We start from the raw sequence: 25862 nt of genomic DNA, 5'->3' as shown, positions 1-25862 counted from the left end.
TTGACACTTTTTAAGAGGCATAAATTTGCATCTAGGTTTTTGCAGGGGGAGGGGGTGTACCTCCTTTTAAAGATGTTAAATGCAGTAGAAAACTTGAAACCCTAAAAATGGCAGCAAGTACAACGTTTACAGTTCGTTGTGTCAATCCTTTTCAAAGATAAGAAATTTCACTCACTAGTGAATGAACTCACTTTAGTGATGGGTCTTCTGCATTTCTCACTGCAGTATGTAACTCAGTGAACAGAGTATCACAGCGACTATGGACAAGAATCAAGTGACTAAGAGCCTCGGCTGCTCGCAAACGAACTGTCCTATGACTGTCACTAAGAGCTCGAAGGAATGTTGTTTGTAGCTGAGGTAGAAATGGTTTCAGTGAGGGCCCAACCTATAAAATAATTAACACATGTGAAAAATTCATATTAGCTGATTTACATTATTATAGTGAAGTTTGTTAAATCAATGCATAATTGCTGAATCAAGATCAAATATGCATTTTCAAGATTAGTTTCAGAAATTAATGTAAACATTCGTAAAATGAACTTTTGTCTAACCTTGGATAGAAGTAGAGATAATGTTTCCAATAAAGCTACTTTGGTTGACCAGAAGAAGCGATCACCAAGTATCCTGATTAGAGGACCAGTAATATTGACAACAGATGGCTTAAGACCCTCAGCACTTGTAAGTTTGATGACTTCTCCGAGGCCTTGTGCAGCCTGTTCTTTCTCATCCGTCGAACCATTCAATATTGCTTCTCTAAAGATGGGAAGTATAGGTGTTATTCCCTGGAAAAAAGAAAATTTTAATTTTAGAACGTGATTATAAATGCTTCATAAATTCCAACACTTACAAAGTGAAAGCTTCAAAAAAAACAATTAATAGTAGGAAATAATAAAAACATCAAAAATTAGATTTTGATAATCTATTAACACATTTCAAACACCTTTCTTTGGTGTTTCACAATGTAAGATTCAAAAAATGATAACTTAACCATTATGAAAATTGGTGAGATATCTTGACTTCTTAAAAGCTTTTTATTTTAGCAATGACAAGTACAGATATTTTGTAAAGCTGATTTCTCAATGGAAAACGTTTCTTAATCCCCAACTTTGCATCTACAGAAAATGGAAAGAAAGCCTACTTCATAAAAAAAAGACACATTTTATAGAGAATGTAGTGGTTTCTGCTATGCCAGTTAGAGGGTTAATAAACAAGAGCAGGCTCTATCCATTTGCATCACAACTCTAAATTGTACTATTAATACTACTAAACCACACATGCACACCCTAAATATACTGCTCACTTTATAAATCTGATTCGCTAAACTTGCATTCTATCAGTATCACTATTCATTGATAACAACGCTGATTTTCACATACTGGTACTATGCCTTGGCATCATAATAATCTTGGCAGCAATTGGCAAAGAGAAGAGTAACAATATATTTAAACATGTTTAAAACAGTTGAACCTAGTCATATTATCACCTCCCAAGTTATTTTTTCTGTAGCGGTGATTGTTTCACATTTCGGACTAAGTTACCATTGAGATGAGCAGATCATTCCATTTCCAGCGATGAGGGAAGAAATGAAAATTTGCAGAATATCTCATGCTTGGTGATTAAAAAACCATAAAAATTTATGCATTGTTTCATGATGGCATATACAATCTGTAGCCAGCAAAAAATTACAAGTTCTGATGCATGCAATAAAATTAATAATAAAATTATTGACCGGAACATTTGAGAACTTTTCAAAGGAAACAAGTTTTTGTCTGCACACAAATAAAGAGATATTCACTAACAGAAATTCGTTAATTTAAAAAAAAGAAGTATCTTTTGTCTTTGTTTTTCAATGATGTACAAGTTAAAGATACCATAGAAAATAGTTCATAATGAGAACACCAACTTTTGCAGTAAACTATTGTGACTGTACATATGAAAACATATCTATGAATAAAATGCATCTAAATTATACATATTCATTACTAACCTTCTGCAAACAAAACCCAGGGAGGATTTCATCTCCTTTGAGATCACTAGCTGCAAATCTTACAGCTTGTCTCACATCTGGTACATGTTTCGGTTGATCTGTGCTGCTGATATTCTATATGTGAAAAGAAATAAGGTGTTCTTCACTTACAAATTCAAAATCCTTTATAAATGCTTATGGTTCTGTTTGATACTATATAATAGTGATCTTACTCTATAAGCGAATATAATGAAAGCAAATGTTCAAAACCCAGTAGAGGATTTTTGACACAAAAGCTGTGGTGCTTTGGGTTTTTGCAAAGAATATCATTGCATTAAAAAAAAATAATAATTCCTGGTTTATATTCCATATTAATTCATGGATTAAATAAAAAATCCAGGTATATATAACATACTTTTGTTACAGCACTCAGTGCATCACAAGTTAGTTGAAGAACTTTAGGATCCTTATCTGTGAACAAGCGGATCAACCCACGTAGAAGCTGAGGAACATGTGGGGATAAGTCACTCCTACTGTTACAACAGTAAGCAGAGAGCAGTGAGACAGCAGCACGTCGGTTTACTAATTTTTCATTTTTAGATGCTTCAAGTAAGTGATCGATGATTGTTCTCACACCCTGATCATCAGTTACTGAAAGAACTACAGTCTGGCAATAATCCAATTCCTACCAAAAATAAAAATTAAAAGAATCACATCAACAAAAAAGTGTTCAGGTTAGGTTTTAGGGAGTTATAAACAGAGTGGTTTGAAAACTGAAAAAAAATACACATATACTCGTATATACACACATATATATAATAGTGATATAAAATATGTATATATGTATCTTAAAAATATATTATATATATACATATAATTTTTTTTTTCAATTAAAAAAATGTATTTAGACAGTTTTGGCCCATTTTTTGCACCCAAAATCTGAACTTTTCCAGGATTTCTGACACATTTTGTTTTATACAAACATATCTTTGTATTTACCTCTTTTCATGAATTAAACTATATCATTAAAAGTTTTACAGATACAAAGCCACAACAGGTAAAATGCCCAAGCCCAAGAGAAAGAAATACTACTGTTTTCACAAACTTTTGAATTCAAGAACTCTTATTTTATTGATCAATTGGTGATCACTGTGATTTGGGTATCTCAGGCTTTGCAGTATGTTTTTAATTTTAAATAATATACTGGAGCTTCAATTGATAGCTCTCAAACTCAACGCACCTTTACTTCATTTATGGTATCCATGTTGGAAGTTAATGCTGATAACAAGGCAGGTAATATCTTTGGAAGATGTTTTGTTAATGCATCGCCAGCCACAGATGACAGGAATGCTAAAGCCTTTGTGTTCACTGGAGCAGCAGTTAGCTGATAAACAGTATGAGAAAAAAATTATTTGCAACAAAAATGTGGATAATAGGTATTGTTTTCAATCTTATTCTTTTTATCATCTGCAATCATTTGTAAATTAATTCAATCCAATGAAGAACCAACCTGAGGCACAAGGTAAGGCAGAACAACTCTACTTTTTATAGCCATGACTTGTCTTAAGCCATCTAATGTATATTCTGCTTGGTCTGGATCATTCTAAATGAAAGAAAAAAAAAATTGAAATCAGAAAATTACAGATAAATCAACTTTTGTAATACCTCCTCAAAATTTTGGGTATCTTATGATTATCAAGTAAAAGATTTTCAAAGCCTTCTTAAAGAAAAATCATAATACAGCCTATATGGACTTGATAATTAGTTAGTAAAATCGAAAATTCCTAAATCAGAGAGGTGGAAAAAACGTGGGAATAAAAAATGATTTCATTCACTTTCACACACACATATATATGTGTGAAAGTGAATGGAATCATTTTTTATTCCCACGTGTTCACACACAATATATATATATATATATTGATGATTTCCATAAAAATCACTTATTTGTTTGCTACATTGCAACATTTTGGTAAAAATATGATTCCATAGAATTCATGTAGGATAAAATTTCCCGCAAATCTTGTTTCTCTGAAATATTTTCAGAATAGCGGAATGCCATTGGAACCACTAGTTGTAGGAACGATCTTTTGTTGATCTTTGATTAGAGGACAATGTAATTTTTTTAATCCTGTACTTTTTGGTAATTTGTGTCTTTGTAAGAGAAAAGTTCACACAATTTCTTTCATTATATCAAGCACAATCTTTCCCGTTTTATTGACATAGCGAAGAGCAAAGTACAATTCGATAGACTCTCGACATTTTCCACCAGTTTTTATCCATTCATGATGCACAAAGAGTGGATGACTCTGTCAAAGCATCTTCAATTCATGGTCACCCCTGCTAACAATCAAACCCTCCTTCCTAACACATGTTTGCAAAACATCTGTATGCTGGTGATGGCAAACTAGCGAACTTTCTCTACATATATATATATATACACTTCCCATTTCTTCCTCTATTTTCTCTTAAGAACAAGTAGAACCTCCTAATTGAAGTCTATTTTCGATTACAACAAATTTGGCACTGGCTGGAAGAATAAAGTAACCAGAAAAAAAATAGTGGAAGATAAACGAAGTTCGTAGAATAGAGAGTTGATAGAAATGAAAATTCATGAAATAGAGCAGATTTTAACATTAGCTCTATGGCATGCTATTTGGGACAGAGGACCAGATCATAAAAAGAGCATGTTTATAAATTGGAGGTTCGTAAAATCGAGTGTAGACTGTATTTTAATTATACATTTGAACGAGCTTGTATGAAATCTTCACAGAATTTCACTACGAAGAAAATTCACATAAATGCATGTGAAATATAATTTTTCATAAAAAATAATCATCCGATTACTCTTACCAGTTGCTTCAAAAGAGGAGGCAAGATGTCATCCAGTGCTCTTGGACCGACTGTTGAGTGTAAACTATCAAATGTGGTAGCAGCAGCTTGGCGCACTTCAGGTAAGGGATCACATAAAGCTCGTCTGAAGTTGAAAATCACAAAAATATGATCACCTGCTTATATAAAGTCATTCACTTAAACAAGAGCAATAAAAATAGGCCTGAAAAACTAGTTAAATTTCTTATATTATTTATCATATTTCATGGCATTAACACACTATATTAAAATATTTAAATATAACCTATGACCAAACACGTGTGCACACACTGAATGAATTATAGGAATATGAAAATTACAATTATGTGAAGTAATGGTTCCTGGGGTAATGCAAAAACATATAAGGACAATTTGCTGTTACTAACAATGTTCCTGTACTGCACAGGGGGACTGTACCCTTTCAAGCATAACATGTCCTTTCATGCTATATGGTTGGTTACACAGTGGTTTAACAACTTGGTGTGGAAAAAAATTCTCTGGAAAGTTCAGAGTCCTGACCATAGACTCTGAACAGACTAACTAGCTTCCATGACGGAGGAGAGAGGAATGAATGCTAGAATATTATCAAAAACAGGTTGGCAATACGAGAAAAGTAGAGATTGTGTTTCTAACAGAGCTGTTTTTGTTGACTAAAAGAAACATCAAGATTAGCAGATCAGTAATTCTCACAACAGATGGTTTAAGACCCTCAGCATATGCAAGTTTGATTACTTCTGAGGACTTGTGTGTGTGCTCTTTTCTTTTTCACCAGTTGCAACATTTAATATCACCAGAAGAAAGGAGAGAGTGATTGTAGCAAAAGTTTGTAAAAAAGCCACACTGATTTTTAAAATAGAAGCAATATGTACTCAAACATGGAAGGAAATTTTCGGACTTTTTTTTTCAATGTTGGACATCAGATAATACTAATTTCCTCAGGTTTTAAGAGGATAACAGAATCAATTATTTACCTGACAGTTGGAACAAGACTGTCCACAAAGCTGAGAACCATTTCTCTGCTGGTTGAAGCCATGATCTCGCTCAGACCAATGCACACACCTTGTCTTTGGTCAGCTCTGTCTGAGTCTAAACCATTTTCTAAGATTGGAATGATTTCTGGTAACACACGTTCACCTAATTTCCTCACAAGGTCTCCAAGTGTACGAGCAGCAACCTAAAATAATTTGGAACCACAAACTACGCATATAGTTATTCAATGCATTGGTAAAAAAAAGAAAGGGTAACTAGAGTGAAAAAGAAAATTTGAAGCTTTACTGCATCATTTTATAAAAAATAATAGGCAGGGCTGGTTGGTTTTAACCAAGTGGTTTTTTAAAAAATCAAATAAAAGTGGACTAAATATAATATTTTTTTCCTTGAAAAATATCATATATTGGTTCATTATTAGCCAAAATTTTTCATTCATTTTATATTCTTGGGGACATTCTGATGGTATATCTTTAAATGGTATAAGCGTTTTTTTTTCTTTAAAAAAGTCTCATAAAAGTGGCCTGGATATATTTTTTTTTTTCATATAAAGTATCTTAGTTATTTAAAGTGATATACAGAAGCCAGATTTTCCCATTCTTATCACATTTTCTAACCTTTGCTTACATTCTGATGCTCTATATCTTTAGCAAATTCATGGATAAGGATTGCATTAAACATCTAAATGTAGTGGTGCTACTATATTTTAACATCTAATCTCAGGGGTTTTTGTTTTTTCTCTTTCACAAAGAAGCAGCAACAGTAGTGACACCATCATGCTAGGGGCACACACACACATGGTCTTATAATCCAATAAAGACAACGCCTGTCCCTAAAGGACAAAGACCAGTGTACTAGTAGTTACATTTACCCCACAGCCATTTTCATTTTCTTTCCCATAAAAAGTAGCACATCTCATACTGCATATCTCTGTCTTAATATTCAATAGTTGTTTTTATACTTTCACCATTAAGCCCAGTTAATCAAGGTTCTACTGTATAGTAATAATAGATTTACAAAAAATAATCAGCTATATACAGGGTGATTAATAATTTGAAGTTTTGATTCCAAACCTATTTACAATAAGTACTACTGATCAGAATGACTTGAAAATTTGCATGGATACTCCTGAAGCAATGAAAATTTCTTTGGCGAAAGAAAAAAGTGCAAGTAGATGATGATGTACTTGGCCAGCAGGATAATACCATTTTGTGTAACCACATCATTTTGGCACTTCAACAACATCAGTGTGTGGATAGTACAACTTTTATCAAGATGTACATTGCAATACCAGCAAAGCAGCTACTGAAGAACCATTTTGACAATAACAGGATGACATGATACCTGGCAGTCAGTTCACCTGATCTTAACCCTTGCAACTTTTGGCTTTGGGAATACCTCAAAATTTTGTGCAGTGGTCAAATTGCAAACTCTGGTGAATTGCAAGCACATCCACATCATGGCCATGACTTACCCTGATCTGTTGTGGAACATTTTTGTGCTTTCACCTTATAGCCAGAACACAGTGGACAGCATATTTAACATTTCTCAAATAAGTTATAGTTTTATTTGTTCAATTACTTCATTTTTGTAATGTTTCCATCTGCGATGCTAATTAAGTTATCATTTTGCCCTGACTGGCAAAATGATAACCATATGAAATATCCATTCTAAGCAAATTTCCCACGTGTTGGATGAGTAGTGTCATTAATTTTACATTAAATTTTTTCCCCATTTGCATTTAAAATTCCATTGCTTTTTGGAATATTCATGTAAATTTTGAAGTCATTCTGACGATGGTTCTTTTTTTAAAGAGTTTTGAAATCAGAACTTTAGTTATAATCACCTTGTATATTGTAAATCACTGCTAATTAATTTGCATTATTTGTGCTTCATTAAATACATTATATTCACCTAATTTTATCACAGTTTTTGCAAAATATATTCCTATTTAAGCATACTGAAAGTAACTGGGGAAAAAACCTTTATATTATATGGTTAATAATAACATTAAAAATTTTCAAACATAAAGTAATTCATTGAGTTAAGCAAAAAAAACTAAATTACAAAAGTGGATTTCTGTTGAAATGTAAGAAATATTTGTAGATTAATATTGGAATAGTGTTAATTACATTAATAAACATTTTATTTTAATTAATTATAAGTTTGAATGATTTTTCTGAAATTTTATTGTTTTTAATTATTAATGCTATTTAAACCAAAAAAAAAAAATGGTTTAAACAAAAACTTAGTTTTTTTTTAAAAAATGTTTTTTTTACCAACCCTGAGTAGTACAATTATGGACATATTCACAGTAGTTACAAATATAGAGTTATACATACCTGTCGTTTATCATAGCTGTTGCTGGCTAAGCATCCCAAAAGAAGGGAAAACAGAGTAGGTAAAATCTCTCTCAAAGTTCTAGGGGTGTTTGTCACCACTACTTTCCATACATGGAGTGCTGCTTGACGAACCATAAGAGCAACATCTGAACGACCCATATACAATCCTGCCAGCACTCTATTACGTCTCTCATTACCAAGTGAATTCAATATTAACTATAAAAAAATTTAAAAATTCACGGAAACAGAAAATAGTGAGAGTACAGCATAACAGAAGTTACAAAATAAAAAGAAAGTAGAATAACTTTGAATAGTACTAAACTTGCATAATAAACTAACGTTAATTTTAAAAAAACATAACAATGTAGAAGGAAAATTACCTTGTTTGTTGTTATTATTAATTGTTATTATTATAAAATTACCTTGTTAGAATGTTCAGTGCCAAAATTATCATCTTCATCAGCAGTTTCTGTAGTCATTTTGCCAGACACACCTGAAGGGGAAAATGCATATTGGAACTAAACACAAACTGTTCAACATTCATCACTATAAATTTGAAGATATGAATAACATTCTGATAACACAACAGCAAAAGTATATTTTACTGTTTAGAAATATATATTCAAAGGGTTTTATTAAAATTTAGTAAACACAGATCATGTCAATTACAATTTGTTAAAAAAACTGAAATTTCAGACCTGAGATCTTGTAAAGGAGATCACCAAGAAGCTGGACAGAGCTATATCTAATTCTCCAGTTATCATCAAAAAGACCACGTTCTAATTCAGGAAGTAAAAGTGTGATAGCTGTGTCTGCATACATGTTGACGATTCTTTGACCAGCTCTTAGAGCAGTATCTCGAACATATTCATTTTCATCAGCTAATGCCTATGCAAATTTAAAAATTAATTTTGAATTAAAATATTTCAGATGGAAGCCTTAGAACATTTTATGAATAAAATATCAACTTACTAATATGTATTTTCTGAAATAATTAGAAATAAGCTAGAAAAATATTAGTTAATGAGTAGAGAAAGATGTCCTCCCTACTTGTTAATATAGGCCTATACAGAAAACTGGCTGTATGAAGAGATATTGATGTTTATATAAGAAAGGAAAATTCACCTCATGGGGTCTAGAACCCCTGTTCGAGGTGAGGGCAGATTTTTCCTTTCCTAAACATCAATATGTATGGAAAACTGGCTGTGTAAGAAGAGATATTGTATTAGTTGATGTTGCAGAAAAAATGTTGTAAAACTGAGAAATCTCCACCTTTTATGAGTTACTAAATAATTATTTGCTGATAAGACACGTTATGTTTCTCTTTACAAAAAAAGCCTCAAATATGACCCGACCACATACAAAACCAGTTTCTTTAATGCAGGCCTCAGTGTTTGAAAAATTAAGTCGCAAAAAATGCGAAGTCCAAGATTAATGTTTAATGATCCACCAAAAGCCTTTTAGCAATAATATTTCAGCAGTTCAAACATTGTAAGGAAAGATTTTTTCATTGGAAATGTTGAGTTCAAAATACCTAGTGGAAAACAATGCAATAGAAAAGTACTTCAAATTTAAACAAAAAGGTTTCTCATGATAATGACAATAATTTCCAAAACCATCTGAGAGCAGATATTTGAAATTAACTTCAAACTATAAATCTTGTTCTATTAAGTTGAGTGCATAAAAATAGGGTATGGCAAAATGAAGTTATGATTCTTAAAGGTATAGGTACTTTAGATTCCGCCAGTACAGTGAAACCTGTATGAAACAGAACATCAAGGCACCCAATATACTTTTGTTTTAGAAGGGGTTTTTTGTTTCATAAAGGTGCACATGAAGCACCAACCATTGACAGGACTATCTTTTTGATTCTAGTGAAGACGAATTTTCATCTCCTAGAGTTTGTTTTAACTCTAGAATACTAACTCTACGTCTCCGAAACATAGACGTATAGGAAATTAACATGCAGTTTTATTATAGTTAGTATATTCTAGGGTTAAATAGGTTTCCACTGTAATAGAATGGTAATTGTTATAATTCAAGGCTGGCTTAGGAGGTTTTGAAAATAATCTTGGATGATCTAGTATACTCCAATAAGCTCAGTTATGTATATGCGGATTGGGGGGCGGGAGGAACTGTTTCAAATATCTTTGACAAGTCTATTACAAAAAACAATTAAAAAATTAAAAACAATATTTTTTCAAAAATAATAGTTTTTTTTCCTTCATGATAAAAATCATTTAGAAATATAAGTTGGAAATAAAAAATAATCAAAATAAAAATATGTATTATTAGAATAAGAAATAACCTTCAATATTGGATTGATTATTTGTCCAATATATGGTGTAAACTCTTTTCTGAAAACCATAGGCAAATAAATCAGCATCATGATATAACCATCCTTTACATGAGGTGCAATGTCTGTTCGTTCAGCGGTGGTTATGATCTCAGGCATGAAAGTCTTCAATTTTCCTACACCAAGCCCACCAACTACCTCACTCAATCCTAATGATTGTAGAGGAAGCAAAACATCAATGATAATGCAGATTTACATATCGAAATGAATTAAAACTAACCTGCTCCCCCAACTCCAAATCAAAGCAGTTGAATTTGTATACTTGTACATCATACTAACCTTGAGCAGCCCCCGACCTATCAACTGAGCTTGATTCGGATGTTAGTGTCACCATCAACCAAGGCATCAGATCTTGGAAATTGCCTTCTCCCATTCCTTTTACCATAGCACCAAGAGCTCGAGCAGAAACACTCCTTACCTAATACAATGAGCATTTTTCAGTGACTAATTTTAGCATTCCTCATTAAATTTAAAAAAAAAAAAAATTCCAATTTTTCCAAGTTGACAAAGTTTAAACTATAAACTCACCTCTGGTACAGGATCTAATAATGACTGTTTTAAGCCTGGAGTGATACTAGGTAAATATGGAGCCAAGTCCTACAAAAATGCATAATTTTTTTTTATTTTTCAGGATGCACACTATCTACAATAATATATTGTCAAAGAATCCCAGAGACTATTTGCTTGTATATACACATAATACATCATACATACTTAATGCGCAAAATATTCACAAAGATTGAAAAAATAGTAAATTCAAAATGCAGTAAAAGACAAATGTTCTTTTTTTCAGAAAATCTCCTCACGAAAATCAATAAAAACTGACTCGGAAAAAAATAAATATATTATAGCATCAAAAATACTTTTTGCTTACAGTGACCGTGTAAGCAATTAACATTGCAAAAGAATTAATCACTATGGCAATAAGTCACTGGTTCTAATTCAACTAATTCAAAAGGCTCTCTAAGAGACATACCAATAGAAAAAAATTAAATGGCAAGATTTTGCAATCATTAGCACTAACTGAATTTTTTTCCCATTCAAATGTTTGTTTACTATATAGTTCCTGGTGAAATTTTCGGCCAATGCCAATATAACTACAATAAACATGCACACAATTGTCTGAATAAATAGACTCACTTTCTGATCAGTGAGAGAATACATGTTGCCAATGATCTGTGCAGCCATCTTCCTGGTTTCAGTTGACCTGTCTTGGAAAGCTCGTTCTACAACTGGCATTATTAGAGCCAATGAAGGAGCATCAATGAAATGAACAAACCTAGTATCAAGAAGTGCAGTTAAGCATGGAGATGTTTTTTTGATTGGATCTTGTAGCGCTTCTAAAAGTATTGGCACAATTGCTAAAATAAGAGAAAATTTTTGAATACAAAAATTCAATTAATTGTACATTCATTTGATTTATATAACAATAAATCAAATCTGTTAGTAAAAATAACAAAATCATCTCTATGAATCAGACTTTTTCAGGATAAGAGACTATCGTGAGAGTCTGAGTTTTAATTTGACTTTTCTCAAACACTAGCAGTTGGGATCATCAAGCAATATTAGATAAAACTGATCATGAGAAAATCCAATTCATGTAATTGAATATTTGGAATAAATTCGTTTATTTGAATTAGATCATGAGTTCTTAACCTTTGGTATTTCACCAGTGTCAATAAGGACTACTTGTGCCAGTAAGATGAGTGTGGCAGACCCATTTACAGAGTGATACTCAGAATAAATATAAAAATCTTTTTTTTTCGCATTCAATTTTAGGATCCCCCTTGTAATCTTTCTAAGGCTAATAACTCCTGCTCTAGATTGGAAAATAATATCCTCTCCCTCCTCCTAGATTGAAAAAAGTTAGATGGTTAATGGTAGTGGTTCTAAAACTTCTGCTATGCCGGCACCCTTGCCATGACAACATTTATCTGCAGCTCTCCAGAATAGTCTAAAACATAATTTTTCACAGCACTAAATAGGCAATCATCAATGACAATGGCTCACTACGATGACCCTAGGAGTTGCAAGGCACACTTTGGGAAACACTGGAAAAATGAGAAATTTCAAGTTCAAAAATACACATGTGAAGTTTTTCAATATTTAGTTTTAAATGAAGGGGTAAAAAAAATAATTTCTATAGACATAATTATTTATTTTTAATCTAACCTTGAATTTCAGGATTTCTTATGACTGATCCAATCTGCTTGAGAGCTTGAGCACCAGCTTTCTGGACCTTCATATGTGAATCAGATAGGACTTCTATGAGTTTAGGTACAATGCTTGGTAGACAAGAAGAAAGCTGTTTTGGGGCACAGAATGCCATAGCACCAAGTAATTCGATTGAACCTGTCAGATGAAAAGAAAATGTACAAGAACGTAAAAAAAAATTGAATGTTATATAAGAATAAAAAATATTGAATATGACGTGTGCATAATAAAAAGGGGGAAGTCTGTAATAAAATTTGAATTGAAGTAATTAATAAGCCTCTTTAAAATTTTAGTTATTACACATGGAATTCCCCTTTATATTATATTTATAACAGGTTAGATACTGGTTTTTTTTTTCTTTGAAAAGATGGTAAAAATTTCAAAGTAAACTAAACATTCAAGCTTTCAAAAAAATCCATAATTCATAAAAAGCTGAAATGTAGAAATAAAAAAACCAAAGTGAATTACACAAAAAATATTTAATTATAGCTCAAGTAAGAATATTTAAAAAAATAATATTGGAAACAAGAAAGGTACAATAAGCAAGTCTGAAATACCTGTTTTAGTTCGCCATGAATCTTCTTCTAAAGCTCTAATCAAGGAGGGCAACACTAGTTTCACTCCATGAGCACTCAACCTACTCATTACTGCTTTTGCAGTATTATCTGTAGCCTAAAAAAGAATAAAAAAGGTATGATACAAAATTTGATTGCAGTAAAAAATGGGATCAAACTTTGATGAAATTGTAATTTTGGTCAAAGCAATTTTAAACCACACAGCTAGTGCGGAAACATATACTAGCAGACACAAACCTCCCGCACGTATTGATTTCCATCACCAAAACAGTTCAACAAGTGAGGGAGAAAATTAACAACATATGGTTCGAACAATCTTCCTAGCATATTGCACAACATTTCAAAAGCAAAAAGAGCACCTAGAAATGAAGGAAAAAAATTGGCTAAAAAAAGATAGAAATCTTTCCAAAATCACAAAAATCTTGAAAAAAGTATGAACTTCAAAAAGTCATAAGGGTGTTTCACTAAAAGTGTCTGAAAAAGATATAAATTCTCCATCGAAAATTAAAGTAAAACATGAAAAGAGATAAGCAGAAAGTACAATTGTTACCTGATAATTAGACCCTACACAAATAATTATTGGGAGAATTTACAAAAATCAAAGTATTTATACAGCCCCTAATCAAAAATTATAATCAGAAAAAATTTACTTATAGCATACAAAAATTCACTGAGGTATTGATGGTTAAAATCGCTGATTTTTTTCACTTTTTACAGACAATAAATGTCTAAAAAATTTGATTTCAGTGGCAGAAACGAAGAATTCCAATCACATAGTTCATTTTTATTCTATTTTTGAGAGGTTCAGCCATCACAGCAGTGAATTATCTTTTTTTTTTTTTTGCTGATAATTTTCACATTTTACTTGAATTTTTAAAAAATGAAATGTAAAATTTTTCTTCCTTTCAAAGACAGTTTTGGTGAAACATCCTGGTAGCTAAAAGGTAGAAGATTCTATTGTACATTTTTTGGTGTTGCTTATTTTTCTGTCACTCTCACAACAGCTCTATATAAAATTAATGTAGTTACGAACAAGGTTGAATTCAATAATGAAAATTAATCATGAATGATATAATAGAACTATAAAATACCCCAAAATATCCAATTACTGTTTTACCTTCTCTATGCTTATAATTTTTCTTGTCTTGTATGGCTGTAGTCAAGTTATTCATGATATTCAGTTGCTTTAGAGACAAAATACCAAGCCCTTTGACAAGACCAGCCAATCCATAAGCTGCCCCCTTTCTTTCTCCATAGATTTCAGATTCCAGCAGTAGCTGTAATAATGTATTCACCATTTTGGGAGCACCCTCTTTGATGGCTGGAACTAAAGGTGGCAAACAATTGGCAACAGCTTCTTGAACCTAGAGAAATATGAAATTATAGAACATGATATAAAAAATATTTCATTTTTGCTTATCATAAAAAAAACTAATTTCTCAATTTGAACCAACCTGCTGTGAAGGGGTTGAAAGAGCCTCTATCAATTTCCCTATAATAGGTTTCACTCGTGCATCATCTTTATCTAGATGTCTAGCTAAGGTGCCCATGAGAATGACAACACTCTGCCGCACTGCATCATAGCTTGAGGAGTTCGGTGCTTGATCCAGGAATTCTTCAAACTTTGGAAGTAAGACTGATAAACAATCCTAAAAATCAGGAGACGCAGGAAAGAAACAGTTATGCAAGATATGCACTATAAATCAGGAAATATTTTGTCAACATTGAAAAATTTATTATGAAATTACACAGTGAAGTAAAACCATATGCATAAGCACATATAGAGAAATATTATTTTATCATGATACTCCATTAATTAAGGGCAATATAAATAAATCAAATAAGTAAAACAAAAAATTATGAATGGAACAATTACCATTTTTCTAATGCACTGCTATTTAGAGAAAATGTGAGACCAGCAAAGACATGACCTGTTAAATAACTCACTATAAACTAATCCAACAAATATATTTGTTGGAGAGAATGTACTGTATATGATGTAAGGTATGAATGGATAAGATTTTAAAACTGTAAAAGCCAAAAGAAACATTCTAACTTTAATACTTTGTGTGTCCATATCAAACATTTGTAGCTCATTACATGAATGGTAATTGAGGGACTGGTACCAATTAAGAATGGATGTCTGTTGAATAATATTTCATGTGGACTGAATACATATCAGTAATTGATAAACGGAAATTACTTGTGATGAGGGCCAACCTTTTTAGAATATATGCATAAACCATATACCATCCAGCGTTCAAAATCATTGGTGGTCTGCTGGTCCAAGACCACTGATTAAACAATTGCACTACTGAGAAAAAAATTGTGGTGGTCTGCGGGATCGGTAGCGAAAACTTTCGCCCCTCCCTCCCTCTGTGACGATACATCGATCGTTGAAGAATCTCCCATGGGAGAATCACTGATACGGCAAATGATTGACTACAGCTCTAATTGTTTTTTATGGTTTTTTGCATTCTTTGGTGGTATATCACATTATTCTAAATAATACGAGTAATATATTACTTGTAACATATATATATTTAGAAGTAATACTTGTAATATATTTAGGAGAAAATGAATTATTCAGAATGAAATGAACTATTATATGTTTGTAGGCAGACTTCTTGTTATTCTATTAAAATTTATAAGGATATGTGTACATATATATCTATACACTCATCTCTCGGGAACGTCTAGATATCTCCTTGAGATGGGAAGCGAGGCACATCCAGTCCTTCAATATCAAACGTTCAACTATTGATCAGAGCAGATTTTGTTTAGTGGACCACTCACAATGTCTGCGGACCAGTAGGTTCTTGTATTGGGACCAGTGATGTTTATTTTTTAATTCTAAAGCAACTGATAATACTCTTTTCCTTATACGATTCACTATTAATCATCATACAAGACTGGATGACTATAGACGATGTGGAGGCTCAAGTGACCTTCTAGCAATTATATCCCACACAAGTTTGATACAAAAGATTCTGGATCACACTTTAATCACTTACATCATTTTTGCATCTTTCATAATACACAATTCCTGTGCTGAATGCCTAATATATCCAATACATTCTGGTGTTGCTTCTTCTTAGAACAGAAGTGTTAAAACATAAGCAACCTTTAAATACTCCATTCTAGAAAAGTGTTTATATTCAATACATGCTGTCATAAAAATTACAGTGGAATACATACAAATATCAACATGTCGAATTGATATGACACGTGCCTACTTTTTCAAAATTTGATAAATTGAAACAGTTAAGTGTGTTACGACTCAAACTTTTTAATTTTTGCAACAACATTCAAGTAGATATGCATTCATTACTCTAAAAGAAATATTTCTGAACTTCTTTTTAGCTTTTGTGTTTTATCTATGTTTGCAGCAATGAGAAGTGTCAATCCTCCCTAATTTGGTATTTGTGAAGTCTCAAATGGGAATAACTTTGATAAAAATGGAACTTCTCAATTGAAAAAAAAGTAATATTGTTCCATACAAGGGAAAAACAAATCAGGACTCTGAAAATAAGATTTTTCAAATGGGATGCACAGTATAACTAATTTGAAATATTTAAACTAAGCTTCAAGTACTCACTTTGCCATGAACGTCTACTACAGCTATAGCAGCTTCAAGCATATGCTCTCTCACATATGAGTTACGATCACTAAGACTTTCAGGAACAAAGAAAGACATGACCTCTGACACTTTTTCACGACTAAACAAAGGTGCAAGTTTCCCAAGAGCTAAAGCAACTCCACTTCTGCCCTCCCATTTATCAGGAGGTGATTCTGATATGACTCTATGCAATTCATCTAATACTGGAGGTGGAAGCTGAAATTAAATTAAAAAATTATAGTTAGATTATAGAGTAAGCATAATGTTATAAAAAAAAGTATGGTGGCAAAAGCAATTTAAAGTTTAAAACTACTCGTGAACACCCAAATAACCGATTTATTGGACTGGAAAACACAATAAAAAAAACACAAAGAAAATACAACACAAACTTGTTCATTAAGATATTTAATTCATGATTGAAACTGTTCATTTCATGATAAAAACTACTAAACACTTTCAAAGCTCACAAATGAATAAAGAGGAAACATTAATGAATGATACTTACATAGAGTTTATCATGATAAATGTTTATCAATTTTTCAAATGTTGAGTCCATATAACTGGGAAGTTTTTCAAGTAGAGTTGCAAGAGCTTCTGCTGCAGACTGGCGAGTAGAAAGCTCAGGATGAACAATATCCTCCAGCACTGGCTCTATAAGATCAGCACAATACTCAAAACCCAAATTTTCCCACAGGCTGGAAATAGAAAAAATTTCAAAATATGGTAAATTCTTAGTTCATATTTTAAATAGTTTATTTCATTTTTTCAACAGAAACTACAAATAATTAGAGACATGGAAGTCCCTGTGGAGACAACTTTCAAGTCGAAACATCCTGTTGTATTGTGGTTAGGTTATAACCTAACATGGGAGTACACACCATCTTATAAGTTTTAGAAATGAAAATGTTTTCACCCATCTCCCGTGGCCAACTTTTGGCAAATGGAAAATGTTTCCCAATGACAATGGAATTTGCCATGGCAAATGAAAAGAATAACTTTTCTATCTCGACAATGTATTAATACAATATATTTCAATTCTCTGCTTAAGAATTTTCCACACATTCATTGTCAATATTCGTAACCAGTAAAGCTTATGGTCAAGCAAAATGAAATTAATAACTTTTTATTTATACTGTGTATGCAAATAAACCAAACAAAAATTTTTCTGTCTATTCCTTTCAATAAATAGGCATTAAATAAGCTTTCTTTGTCATTTTTTTTTCAAGTGATATTTTTCCTTTTAAAAATAGTGTTTTGAAAATGCTTTGGTGAGAAACCGAATTCTCATACCCAAACTCTTTCTTATATTACAAATTTTTAATTAAGTTTTACAAATTTTTTATTACTCCATGTATGTTAAAACTATGAAAGAAATTACAATATACTTACGTTATTGCGACATTTCGGATTTCTTCTGCTGGATCACATGAAGACACTAAAAGTCTGTGACCAACACGCATCGCACTGTCATAATCTGAATCGATTGTTGGGATCACGAGATCAAGTTCTTGTAAGCCCTAATAAATGAAACAATAAATAAAAACATTTGAATTCCATATGACAAGAAAAGAACCACATTTGCCCAGCCTAATTGTATTAGCTTTAATGAAAGAAAAATCTCAATTTTGTTTCAATTCATTGAAAAAAAATTTATAATAAAATAAATGAAATTAAAGGGTTTAGAAAACAAAATTAGCAGTAACTTATGAAGAAATAAATATCTCTGATATTCATTTTATCATTCATTAAATCAATACCATATGGCAGTGTTTCCTAAACATTTTGAAGTGTGACTCCCCTTTTGACAAGAATTTCATTGCAGATCCCTCTTTTTTTAAACTTCAGTTAAAATTGAATCGATAGATGGCGTTGCATAGACATTCATATGTGCATAATCAACTATACATTTTTTGGATTTTTTTTTTTTTTTTTTGAAAAACTGATATTCTTATTGAGATACACCAGCGATCGTATGTATGTTGCTTATGCAGCAGATACATCAACCAGTGTTTGACAACCAATCAATGTTGAATAATTGTAGGGCTTTCTATCATCAAAATCTGCAATTACATGATTTCACCAAACATTTTTATTAAAATTTTACAGGGCCATTTACTACTATTGCTAACCAAACATGCACTTCATCCATATTCCTCAGCATAACTTCTAACAAATTGGAACATGTTGGAACATGTGTGTATGTGTTGCAAACCTGACGTGAAGTTTGTTTCTGTGTGATGCTTGTTATAATACTGTCATCTATTTTTTGAAGTACAATGATTGAAGATTTGTACCGTTGACAGGGCTGTCTGCACAAGTATGAAAAAAGAATGATTTTTTTTTTTTTGCTTTTAAGATTTGGATAATATGTTGCAAAGCTAAGAGTTAAGGTGTATTTTAGGTTTGACATATATTTATTTACATCACAAAAGAATAAAATAAATTTATTTTAAGATGTTTAAATTTTGAAAAATCTTACGCGACCTCTCTAGTTCTTTTAAGGGGTCTCCCAGGGAGTTGCAACCCACAGTTTGGGAACTTTGTCATATGACATGAAAATTAGTATAATGCATTGTAATACTGATTCACAAAAAAGATTCAAATACATATTCATTGATGCAAAAGAATCATACCATTTTTGTTTTTTAATGATGAAACCACTGAATCCCTTTTAAAATTCTTAACACAAACAGCTAAAAACTTTCTAAAATTTTCAACATCAATCAGCACTCACTTTCAATGCAGCAAGTCTGGCTTGTTCTTTATCAACTAACAAAGCAGAAAGCAAGACTTCAATTTCTGACATTGATGCAATGGCACAATCTTCTCCTCCATTTATAGAACAACAAACTGTCATTAGGGTCTGTACAGCTAAAGGCTGAAATAAAATTAACCATGAATATATTCAGGCACACAAGTATGACAGGTGTGAATGATATTATATACACAACATCTAAATCAAACATTCTTAAGTACCAGAAAAATTAAATCCTTCCAGCATGAACATTGACAATCGTGGTTCAACTGATTGTGTGTGTTGACAAGTGCGCTGTTCAATTAATTTCTTGTGTGCATATGATATATGCACCACAAGAAATCATTTGAACAGCACATAAATTCTACTTACTTGAGCTTGTCCAACGCCTTCACATATAACTTTAATGAGGACATCTAACATTTGAGTTATGGGTAGGAAGTCTTGGTAAGTCTGAAAAAAATATTATGAGGAATGTGAAACTTTTTAAATGGCTTTTTACATAATCAAAGATGTTCTAGATGCCTTCAAAAAAAACAAAGCAGTTCATTGCAATATAACACTACTGTTTTCATTTACATACAAAAGTTCTTTGAAGCTTCTCAAAATAACAAACTAAAAGCAATTTCATAGGCATTTGTATTTCATTTTCATACGCACATATTACCTGTTGTTCTTAAAGATCTACTAAATTAATTTCACCAACACATCAGTGATCTCATGATTCAGATATCCATACATTAAATACATATGCAAAAAGTATGTTAAATATCTAGAAAAACTTACTTTGTCTATTTCGGGATAAGTTTCCCGGGTCTCAATATGTTTATTAATGATCATAAGGATTTTCTCAACAAGTGATGCATTTGTTGTATTTGTCCGAAGAACTTGGTTCATAAAAGGAAAACAATATGCAAAGCCTGAAGCAGGTAAGCATTTATCATCTTTCCTGACACTGTATTCATCATAAGCTCCTTTTGCTGCATTCTGACAAGTATTAACATATAGAATATCAACAATATTCACAACAGCTGAATCTAGATCAATTTCAGTCCATGATTTGGGCAAATCACAAGCAGGTTCGAACATCCGCAATGTTGCATGTGCAATCGGTTTGCCTAAAATGTAAAAATTTTTTCCATGTTAAAGATAATGTTTGATCAATTTTCATCACAGATAAAAGACAATTACAATGGTGGAGATCAAAATGAAAGGGGGGGGGGGAGAAAGGGTAGCTGGTAAATTTGATCTTTTGATCAAAAGCTGAAACTAATTTACACATGAACAATCACTAAAACCATGGTTTCCCAAACTTTGTTTCATCGCTTCCTTCTTCAGAAATTTTTTCTCTCATTGCCCCCCCCCAACATCTCAATTGAACCCGTAGCTTCTACCCCCCCCCCCCCAACTCATTCCATTGCCCACATTTGCAAACACTGATTTAAATTATCTGTATAAACTGCTGCAGGTGTGTGTTTTCATATTTCTTTCATATACCAATGAATAAGGTAAAAGTTCTTACATTCACAGTATTTGGTATCGAATGAAATGAAACATAGGTATGCCAAATTTCTTAAACATAGAATCATATGAAAATTTGTTCTACAGTTGAAACAACCACTGGTTCCACTGAATGCAGAGCATCTCTTATTGAAATTACCTTAATTTTGGAATTTTAGCTCTCTAATCAATCATCAGATCAATGTTGCTCAATAATCAACATAACCATTTCAATCAGTAGATAAACTGAATTAATTGGTTGAAATTCTGCTCCAAGTGTGCAATGTCTCTAATAATATCCTTCAAAAACATAATTGTTGCTTATTTGCAAGATCTCTTCACCTTGATTATCTTTTTTTTATTTTTTTCAATAGGAGATTTTGGATGTCTGTTTCCTCATTTTTAAGGAAAAAAAATCATTGCTCAATAAAACAAGAATCGGTTAACAGATTTTGGTACTAATGCAAATCAGATAATGTTGTATCATATATCGGTTCAAAATCAAACAAGTAAAATATCAAAAAAATAAAATAAAATAATAATAATCTTCCGGTTCTTACCCCAAACAGCCAAAAGTCTTGTTGAAACACAGTCTGCAAGCTTCACATAAAATTCTGATGTAGTCTCGGCACACAGTGGAGATTCGAGCAACAATCTCAATAAAGGCATCAACGATTTGATATGTATACCAAGAGATTCCGGACTAGATTCTACAGCATCCTCCAGGAAAGTTATAGCTCTCTCAAACTTATCATATAGCTATAATCACAAAACCATATGTAGAAATTCAAATCAAAAGGCAAGGGAAAAAAAACTAAGAATTTGTTTTAAAACAATATGACTATTTGCACTTACATGTAAACATCTAAATATTATTGAACACAAAATCACTAATTTACTAATCACAAACTCACTAATTTTATTCTTTCTCTGATTGCAGCCTCTTTGACTAGCTGATTTTTCTGAGCTTCAATCTGCTTTTTGGTTAATTCTGGTTCTTTTACAACATTCTTAGCACGCTTTTTAGCCTCTAGCTCCTGATTATACACATAAAATAAAAAGTTGAAACTCTAGAATCAATTGAGGACAAAGTAGTAATGATGAAATGCCAAAATTTTGGTAATATAGCCCAAGATAAATACATGTTCAAAGCAAAATTTTCACATCAAGAAAATATTAAATCCTTATGTTCTATCAAAATGCAACATTTTTGGGGGATTATATCTATAATATGTCCATAGTTTTTTTACGATGAAATAAAAAATAAAAGGTTAGATGACAGTATTTTCTTCAGTTTGAATTATTTACATCAAAATTACTGAATCAAAATGTTATTTGACAATCAAAGTTAGTTGGCAATAACGATGAAACAAAGTAAAGCACAGAGGAAAAACAAAATTGAATTTCAATTTCTTATCATAATTTATAATTGCACAAAAAAGGTGTACAGTAGATCTTGCTTATAATGTTCTTATGGTTTCCCACATGTATGACCCATTTTCAAAGTCTCTCCGAACTCTTACTGATACTCATTCATTCCACTTACAACCTTTTTTTCATGACAGTTTTTCGATAAATGTTAGACACAGAATTCACTGTATTTGACAGGAACTAAACTGGAACTTCATAATAATGTACACCATGGAACAGCCATTTTTGTTCTGCTAGTGGGGAGTGTTCATTAATATATAGAGAAATACATTGAGGCCTTGTGTTTCCCAGTCTTCAGTTAATGGAAGGTGTCCGATAACGGGGAATGTCTATCATGGAAGTTTCACTGTAATATGTTTTATGAAAATTTCCAAAACATTAGTATATCAGTCCAGATTGAATTTATTTTTCAATTTGGGAGCCATGAAGCAGACCAACACAAATATATATTCATATAAACGCCCTGCCAATTTGGAAGATCAATGACTATACCTACTGAAAACACACAACAAGCACAATACCGTTCCAATTAACTCTAAGGTGTAGCCTACCAACACAGCTCACCTTTTTTGGAGTACAATGTTGGTAAGTTTTCTCAATGACAAGGATCTCGGATTATAAATGATTCCAAAAAAAAGTTCAGATCGAAACCCTTACCAAAAAAATAATAACAATAATAATAGAGAAATGACTCAAAGAAAGATTTGCTTCATTAATTAATTCAAAAAATAAATTTCCACACATAACTTAACCTTTTTCAGTTCAATTTCCTCCATTTGCTCTTTGTACGAATAAAGTTTGCTTTCCCGCTTGATGTTTTTTGAGGCTGTATTTTCTTTTAAACTGAAAAAAAAGTGACACTGAAATATTCATGCATTTACAATGAAAAAAAATCTAACTCTTGATTAGAATTATCTTGAGAGAAAAAAACACATTCATTCGAAACGGATTTCCACATTAATTCTTGGATAGAAATCACCTGACTCCTAGGATCATTTCTGTGGCTTCAACAAGGTATCATTTCTCACGATTTTACGTTTTTTATTTCTCAATGGCGTTCTATTTTGTACCAACTGATGCACTGTTGCAGAAATTATTTTATTTTGATTTAAATCTTCATCATCAGAACCGCTACTTGCTTCTCCACAGTTCATCATAGGGGAGATCTCATGCTCTTCTGCACTTTCATCATCACTGCTTCCAGAGTTTCTTTCATCTAATCTTTGCAACTCCTGGAGTATTTCTTCTTCAGTAAATATATGTTTTCTCACCATTTCTAAACTATTTGAAATGATTACATACACTCAAATTTCCTATGTCCCAGGACAAACAATTTATTGGATAATATGGAAAGAATGTTTGACCAAAAATTACACACCTGCTGACAGACACTTGCAGATAAGAATGAGGGGAAAAGAAAGGTCACACGGAAAGTCAAATGCAAAAAAAGACTTTCAGAAGGATTATAACCTACTTAGAAATCAATTGTGATGATGGCAGTAGTATTTACTGCATAATGTGCTAGGATATAAGGAAGGGCCACAATGACTCCCTTCCGTCTTTCTAGGTATAACCGATCGTACCTTTGTTGTTAAAAAGATAATAAAAAAACTTTGGTATACAATAAGAACATGCTAATTCAGGAAAAGTTGAGAAATGGTGGTACGGTTTATTCTTAGAAGAGATATGTAAGCTTAAACAGAGTCTTTCTAGTGTTAAATAATAAAATAAACGTGCATCACATTTTTATACATAACTATAGAAACATAAATTTATATACTTTGAATTCATAGGACTGTGAAAAAAATGCTAAGTGAATGGCACATATACATGGTCTACAGGAAAGTCACAGTATCTACCCTTTGAGTGTAAAAATATCATCAAATATAAACTAGTTATAAGCAGTAAGCAAACTACAATAACATTGACAAAACCCAGGCAAGTTGAAATAAGGTTACATCACTGTTAGAACGCTTTCTGACAAATTACATTTAAACTAAATGTGCTTGAATTTTTGACAAAAAAATCTGTTTTTCAAATTAAACAATGCACTCAAGAAAATAAAAATTTAACAAAAATTATGTCAGACTAACTCAGTTACACATAAAACATTTCATTTCCCATGCAAATATCTCTATCATTAATTTCCACACTTACTTTTCAATGACAGAAGTATCATGTAGCACACCTTCGGGAGTAAGAAAAATTTCATATTCCTCTCTTCTGACACTAGTAAAATCAGGGTCTTTGAGAATACTGCTCGAATGTTCAACAATTTTAGAAGTTATTTCGATAGGTGAAATTGTGACTAACGTTTTCAAAGCATTATGAACAGCCTAGGGGAAAAAAATTAAAAACAAATACAGTTTGTTCATTCATTATGTACATTTTATGAACTATTTCAGCATTTGATGATATGAATAATAAAAAGTATTTTATATATATATATATATTTTACTTTTGAAAATAAAATTATCTGGAAATCATTTTCATCAACCTTTTTTTTTGCTTAAAAATATATAAAATATAAAACTGCAAAAACAGAGGTTTGAAGTCTGATACCAAAGATCAACTGTCCCCAGGGCAGTCCTTCACTCCCCCTTTTCTTTGGAAACTCATCACTAACCTTCCACTGAATCAGGACTGAAAACATGTAATGGTCTCATCTTACAGGAGAATAATCAACCCCAATTTAACTTGCATTCATTGCAAAGAACTTTGGCAGCACAAAAGGCTAGGCATTATATCAAATTATAGTAGAACCTGTTGCAATCTTTATTTGGATGATTTGATCACTGAATTGGCAGGGTGCTGTACGAGTATCAGGGTTTGACTATATTGGAAATTTCATGTTAATGTTTAAGTAAATATAACATGAATAATTACATAAAATTATTTTCATCATATAGATACATTTTATTCATAATTTGTCACAAGATATCACACTCCATATTTTTTTTTTTATCTGGGTGAATTTTTGTAAAACAAATCGGTAGTTTTGAAAAAGTTACTCACCAATGAATCACTTGTATTTAATACCAATGCCAGAAGTTCTTCCTGATTATCGCCTACGAACTCTGCAGGATCAACTTTCATTTTTCGTATAACATTCAACCAAAGACTAGGCTGCAAATTGTCTAAAGGAAAATAAAATAAGAGAAATATGAAATAAAAATTCTGAATTATGTAACTTATCTTGGACTTATATCTATTATTTTATTATGGATATCCATAATTCCTTATGGG

At 31.8% G+C, this 25862-nt stretch overlaps 1 protein-coding gene across 1 annotated transcript in view; it reads right to left on the bottom strand.

Moving 5' to 3' along the window:
• Positions 1-25862, bottom strand: part of l(3)80Fj (lethal (3) 80Fj) — a 57921-nt gene that overhangs the window by 13703 nt on the left and 18356 nt on the right. The window contains exons 19-49 of the mRNA XM_089234905.1: positions 25632-25753; positions 24774-24952; positions 23369-23459; positions 22100-22222; positions 21746-21944; positions 20472-20803; positions 20058-20138; positions 19665-19808; positions 18320-18447; positions 17436-17625; positions 16910-17146; positions 14766-14960; positions 14429-14675; positions 13549-13670; positions 13294-13408; positions 12695-12874; positions 11663-11883; positions 11051-11119; positions 10802-10940; positions 10475-10671; positions 8865-9054; positions 8589-8659; positions 8167-8382; positions 5809-6011; positions 4820-4943; positions 3477-3569; positions 3207-3350; positions 2382-2651; positions 1988-2101; positions 552-782; positions 192-385 (exon numbers count right to left, since the gene is read on the bottom strand). Coding sequence (XP_089091031.1) covers positions 192-385; positions 552-782; positions 1988-2101; positions 2382-2651; positions 3207-3350; positions 3477-3569; positions 4820-4943; positions 5809-6011; positions 8167-8382; positions 8589-8659; positions 8865-9054; positions 10475-10671; positions 10802-10940; positions 11051-11119; positions 11663-11883; positions 12695-12874; positions 13294-13408; positions 13549-13670; positions 14429-14675; positions 14766-14960; positions 16910-17146; positions 17436-17625; positions 18320-18447; positions 19665-19808; positions 20058-20138; positions 20472-20803; positions 21746-21944; positions 22100-22222; positions 23369-23459; positions 24774-24952; positions 25632-25753 — 5161 coding nt within the window. The remainder of the gene's footprint in view (positions 1-191; positions 386-551; positions 783-1987; positions 2102-2381; positions 2652-3206; positions 3351-3476; positions 3570-4819; positions 4944-5808; positions 6012-8166; positions 8383-8588; positions 8660-8864; positions 9055-10474; positions 10672-10801; positions 10941-11050; positions 11120-11662; positions 11884-12694; positions 12875-13293; positions 13409-13548; positions 13671-14428; positions 14676-14765; positions 14961-16909; positions 17147-17435; positions 17626-18319; positions 18448-19664; positions 19809-20057; positions 20139-20471; positions 20804-21745; positions 21945-22099; positions 22223-23368; positions 23460-24773; positions 24953-25631; positions 25754-25862) is intronic.

This window comes from Pholcus phalangioides, unplaced genomic scaffold, assembly GCF_987345545.1.
Source record: "Pholcus phalangioides strain wild (caught in Gottingen) unplaced genomic scaffold, Ppha-v1.0 ptg000008l_1, whole genome shotgun sequence".
Taxonomy (NCBI): Eukaryota; Metazoa; Arthropoda; class Arachnida; order Araneae; family Pholcidae; genus Pholcus; species Pholcus phalangioides.
This window is presented reverse-complemented; position numbering and strand designations above follow the sequence as displayed.